This window comes from Arachis ipaensis, chromosome B02 (assembly GCF_000816755.2).
Source record: "Arachis ipaensis cultivar K30076 chromosome B02, Araip1.1, whole genome shotgun sequence".
NCBI classification, from domain to species: domain Eukaryota; kingdom Viridiplantae; phylum Streptophyta; class Magnoliopsida; order Fabales; family Fabaceae; genus Arachis; species Arachis ipaensis.
The window spans coordinates 23,818,127-23,824,550 of record NC_029786.2 but is presented as its reverse complement, the minus strand read 5'-3'; the positions used below and the strand labels follow the sequence as shown (position 1 = coordinate 23,824,550).

The 6,424-nt window shown below is 28.0% G+C and overlaps 1 protein-coding gene across 1 annotated transcript in view; it reads right to left on the bottom strand.

Moving 5' to 3' along the window:
• The window catches only part of LOC107625133 (non-structural maintenance of chromosomes element 1 homolog), a gene marked incomplete in the record, with an annotated part of 7,429 nt that continues 6,773 nt past the window's right edge, over positions 5,769-6,424 (bottom strand). The window contains 1 exon segment of the mRNA XM_021115681.1: positions 5,769-6,378. Within this exon segment, the coding sequence (XP_020971340.1) occupies positions 6,013-6,378 (366 nt within the window).

The window sequence follows — 6,424 nt, the reverse complement described above, 5'->3', positions numbered from 1 at the left end:
TCTAAAATATATTCACTTATATTTTGTATATATATTTTTCTTTTATTTTCTCTTTCTTTACTTCAATTTCCTCATCAAGTAAGAATAAGAAATTTTGACCATGTATGAGTATGCAGTATATATGCATGTGTGTGGATATAATCTTTGCTGCCAATAGGACCATGCATGCATCCTCAATGAAGTTTACTACAATATAGGAAAACGTACTTCCTTTTATTTTCTTATTTTATTTATTTTATTAATGACTATATTTTTATACATATTTTATTATGACTATTATATTGTTCACTCAATATATATGGGGGAGGTACATTATATATTTGACTTTGTGAGTGTCGTATATAATAATTTGTGCTATTATTACAAAATAAATAAATAAAAATGGCCTCGGCTATATAGATAGATCCTTTAAAAATTCTCACAAAAAAATGCTAAATAACAAATCATACTTATATATATGCCATTAAACAATAATTTCCATGCATGTTAAAAGCAACTAAATAAGCACACACAACACATTGAAATGATCAATTTGGCAGCTTAAGAGAAGGAAAATAGGAATTTGAGCAGGTGCATTGCATGGTTTCTCCACTACCTACTTTGATGCTTCAGGTTTAATTTTTTGTTTTTGGGGAATTTTTTTTTCTTACTGAATACTCTAGTTTAGTATATTAGGGTGAAATAAAAAAAAAAAAATTAAAAGCTTATCCAAGATGGGACCAAAAATAAAAGAATAATTCAAATTGGTATAAAAAATTATTTGACTTGAATAATATTATTAGATCTGTCATATTAATTTATAGATTCACCTACAAAATTATGTCTGCATATATGTCACTGAATGATATTCAACGAACACGTTATAGGTAACATGTTCATCCAATATAAGTGCCCTCTTTTTAATTTATTTCATCATTGGAAGAAAAAAAAAATAAAAACATTGTTTCATAAACTGTTTAAATTATGCTGAGTGTATAAATTACATATATACATTTAAACTTATTATTATTAAATCATTATTGTTTCGCTGATAAAATTTTTCTTTAGTTTTTGGCTGAAATATTTATGATATGGCCGCACAAGCTGGCCGATATTGATGATTGCCATGATTAAGATTTCATCATATAAACACATTTTTCCCACTAAATAATTAATAACTAGTTTTTTCTTTGTTGTTTATAATATATATAATGCATGGGCCTTTCACAATCATTGTCACCAGATTATAATAATGGTATAATAGTAACAAGCCGATCCACCAATTTTATTATAGAATAAAATTAAAGAAAATGATAAATAAGGCAATTAAATTTGATAGCAATGTCTACCAGCTCTTCAAAGTTAGATTAAAATCCAGGGTGAGTATATATTCTTCTTTTATTTATATCTACCTACTTAAAATGAAGATATATGTTCACTTTCCTCAATTGATTTCTCAACCCTAAGCCACAAATTTTGTGAAAATTATAGTTAATAATTTGTGCAGTTATATGAGATAGGGATGTAAATTCTGGCGAGGGCTAAATTTTTTTGAGCCATGTGCTATTGAAAATGACAAAGTTGGACTTTAATTTTCCTTTTGATCCTCAGCATATTAATATATATAATATATCCCAAATAAGACAAAGGTAAGAGTATAAATATAAATTGAATATATATTTCATATAATTGTGACAAGGAATTTGAAGAAAGGGATTGCATTGACTATCTAGCTAGTTGGCTAGTTGATGATGGGCTATGGCATGGCATAATTGAAATCCACAAATTATTGACACTAATCAATTAGTTAGTATATATATAGAGTTTCGTTAAATGTAATGAGTACCTTCAAAATATTCTTTAAGAAAAATACAAACTAAAAATATTTTAATTAATGCCATTAAAAACTTAAATTTCTTGTCTTTTTCATATTTTAATTATGTCTACAATTATATGATTAGTCTAGCTATAATTAAAGAATACAAAAAAAAATTTGTAATCGATAATATTAATAAATGTCTTTAGGACTCATGTTAGTTAATTTTTTTTTTAAATACTCTCAAGACACTCATTAGAAAAGTTATCATTTCTATTCACCCATTATTGTTTATTAAGTTCCAATTAAGAGGTATTATCGTAATAAGTCCATATGAATATACATAATTATTAGTGTCATCATCACTTATTCACTTGAAAGCTTCTTCTTTGTTCTTTTTGGTAGGCACTTCTAAACTGTTTGGATCTATCATATACTTCCATATATGATGTTGTCATTTTCCATAAACATTTGTGTGATGTTCTTATGCAATTTATTAATTATATTTTTGGAAACTTGAGAAACTTTCATCTGCTTGATGGTCCATATATGGGGTACTTTTATCCCCAAAAGATTGTACTTTTAATTCCCTTTCTTTATTGCCTATACTAAAAAAAGCAAAGATTAGTTAAGTTCAACAGGATAGGGTTGTTTGTAGCACGATGTAATAATGGAACTGGTCTAATTATTATTAGAGTTTAATTAACATGTTTTGTACATATTAAGGTTATTAATTAAAAGGCGTTTAATTTTCATAAAAAGTATGTAAATTTTAACTTTTAATGCATTTGTTATATATTTATTAAAATAAAAAATATAATTTTTTTTAATAAGTGTTCTAAGAACACATTAATTAACTAAACCCTTATTGTTATTACCAAAGTTTACTTATTACTAGTTAGTAAAATAGAATTAGTGAAAATATTATTATATCATATCTCATTATCTTGAGCCTTCTGGTCATTTTTTCTTTTCTCTATTTTTTTTCCTTAATTAAATTAATAATATATTTTTCTTAATTACTTCTCAATCAAATACCCACCACACCTTCACAATATTCCTCTACATTTTCTTTAACAACAACAACATACAAAATGCAATATTTTTTTCTGATTTTTTTTTAATGCATATGCATAATTGCATGCTAACTATACTCATAACAACCATGCAAATTTCATGACTACTATTATTCTCGTTCAATGTACTACAAGATTGAAGAATCAATCAATGAATTCCCAAGATTGGTTGTGAACTTGTGACAGAAAGCTCTATTAAGTATCAATATTTTAATCAAAAACCTAAATTTACCTACAATTTAGTGAATGTGTTGGATTTGGGAATTTCGAAATCAGATTCAAAGCTCTAATATTATTAGAAAAAGTATAGGTACCAATATACTATCAACTAATTTATTGCCAACAATAATTAAATATTATATTTTAAATACATGTATAAAGAGATACATTAAGAAAATACATTTATAAAGACATTTCTATTAGACACAGTCATAAAAAAAAAACATTTTTATTAGACACATCCTCAAAGACATTTTCATTAAATACAGTTATAAACAAGAGTTGGCAGAAGTTGGTAGAAATACTGTTGGTAATGTAGCGGGATTGATATTATTATTCAATTTTGTATGATGAAAAACAAAATCTGGCGGTTTTAACCACTTGGGTGTTTTCTTATTCAACATTCTCAACAATGTCACATTTTTTGAACCTACATAATATGAGTGAAATACACATTAAATAAAAATAGGCCGAATGAATCATAATCTATAAAGGCAGCATTAGTGGAAAATTGGAAATGGTTAAGAGTTCAATATTTGGATGTGCATATAAAACCGGCTTTTAATAGAAAGTGTTTAACAAAGGTGTCAAACATAGAATTTTTTACTTGAAAAATTAAAAAGTTTTTCATTATTGTTAATTCCCTATATATGCCATTTTTTAGGGATATAAAGAGGCATTTAAAAAAAAATATAATAAAAGTCTTAACCATGAATCTTTAATTATTAATGAATCAATTGATATTTATAATGATTTTTATAAAATTATTTCATCTTGAATCTTAAGTTTGTAAAAGTGTAAATAAATTTTCATGAATTTTTGAACTAATTAACTCAAAATTTGGATTTCCAAACTTATTATTGATATTTTATTTAAATTCAAAAAATTTCTTATTTGGAATTACATTTTAAAAAAATTACTAGATATAAATAAATTGTTAAATAACTGTTGTCAAGTAGTTGAACTGTAGATATTTGCTATACTACTAATTTGGCTCTATCTTATTGTCATTGCCAATGATATACATGCAAATATAATTTTCTTATTTTTGACTGGTGGTGACAATAAGATAATGCAGGTTAGTTTTGTTCCCAAAACCAACTAAATACCTAACAAAATAGAAATTGGTGAATATTGCACAATTTACACATATATGAATATAATAAAGGTTTAAATCATTCTATTGGTTTTTATAATTTTATCAAATTTATAATTAGATCTTTATATTATTTTTTTTAATTGGATCTTTTACTACTTTTAATTTTGTAATTAGACTCTTGTTAGTACAAAAAATATTAAAATTAACAGAATATTTTTTCAAAATTAAAAGCATTTATAATTAAGAACCTAATTAAATTTTCGAGATTTTTTTGGAAAGAGTATTCCATCAATTTTAATATTTTGACACAGAAATGACCTAATTACAAAATTAAAAGAAGTATAGAAATTGAAATGAAAGAAAAAAATGTAAAAATTTAATTGTAAATTTGGTGAAACTATAAAAAAAAAAAAAAAAAGTAATTAAACTTATAATAATTTTTTGTTTAAATCTTTAAAAAACAACACTTTGCCTTGGAATGAATGCAAATATGAGCAATGCATGTATGTCATTTTTGTAGCTAGGGGAGGACCTTGTACGCCAATGGGAATAATGGTAAATGGTCCTACAAATTATAAGAGTAGCCTTAGGTGCATTTTCACTTTCAGGTGACCATTTTTGGATTATTACGTCTAACAATATATGACATACATACATACATGGACCACATAATTTTACTAACCTAAAATGACGACGTTTTCTTGTCTTCTTCCCACCCAAATAATATATCAATATTTTTGTTTTTATATTTATCAAAACCTAATGCATAAGGCATTAAATTCAGCTTAATTAATATTTAACAGTGCCATGTTGCACATTTTCAATCGAGAAACTTTAAATGGCCGAACATTAACAAATTAGTTAGAATACTATGTATAATGGTCCAATTCCAGTAACGCTATATAGTCTATTCCATATAGGGCTGCCGTCAATAAAATTGGCCAGATTACAATTATGAGTATCCCAGAAATTAATTAAAAAATGGTCCAATTCCAGTACTTTTTGGTCCTAAGAATGGTTGGATTGATAAAATTCATTGTGCCTATAAAAGATAAAAAGCTGTTCATTGATGTAACCCTTTTTTGTTTGGACAGAATGATGTTAGCTAATAACATATATACCTGCATAAATGGATCTCTCGTGTGTGTGTGTGTGTGTTACAAATGTGTTTTATAATACTTTGTTGGGTTTTCTTTTTTCATGGGTTTTGGTGCTTATAACTCTTTTTTGTCTCGGACTGGTTCATATGATACAATAAATATGATGACTGCTGAGGATTAGGCTAATTGGGTTGTATATAGTCATCTGTATTTTCTTTGGGTTTGCTCAAAACATTTCAATCTTTACCCCGGCAAATAGCTTTGTAATTCTGTCTTTGGGCTTTGGCCCCGTTAATTACCAAAAAGAGTCAATTCAAAAGAACGTATTAAAACTGGAGTTAATAGTCAAATAAATTCCTAGAGTTAATAGTCAATTAAATTCCGAAAGATCACCATGTATCAAATTAATTCCAAAATCAAGCAATCCTCTAAACAGATGACTGTGTCTGTGGCACATAGTTTTAGTTTTGTTAGGACACTGAAAAGAAAAAGGAGTTATTCTTGGACACATGCATAACCAAATCATGTGAAAATTCACATTACATGGCAAAATGATAAACAGCATAAAAAGTTACTGGTCATTCTAAGACTAATGCTGGGTTTTGAAATGCTCCCTACGAACTACATCAGTGCCTATTCATATATCCATTGGGTTCAGCAAAGTTAGCATCTGTCGACCGTCAACACCAAAATATACAGTGCTCTTAACATTCCATTGTTGATTTACTGGAGACGAGAAGAGCTTCGGGTTACTCTCCTTGTACCAGGAACGCCGGGCAAAGATTGGGATTGAGATTCAGCAGATATTCCCACATTTGCATCGCCACTTCTATGAGTTCTACCCCTTTTGCGCGTCATTTCATTACCATGTTGGCTTCCGGTGCGTTCATTTGGCACATTCTCATCACATGATTCAGCCGCTTCATCCCCAACATTCCTATTGGTTCTTTGCCTCATTCTTCTAGAACCAGTTGGTAGTTTGCTTCCTCGAGGTTCATGCCCATCTTCAGTTGCCACGGCTTGCCTGGTTCTTCTAGAACCAGTAGCTTGTTGGATTCCTCGAGGTTTATTCTCATCTTCAGTTGCCACGGCTTGCCTGGTTCTTCTAGAACCAGTGGCTTGTCGGCTTCCTCCG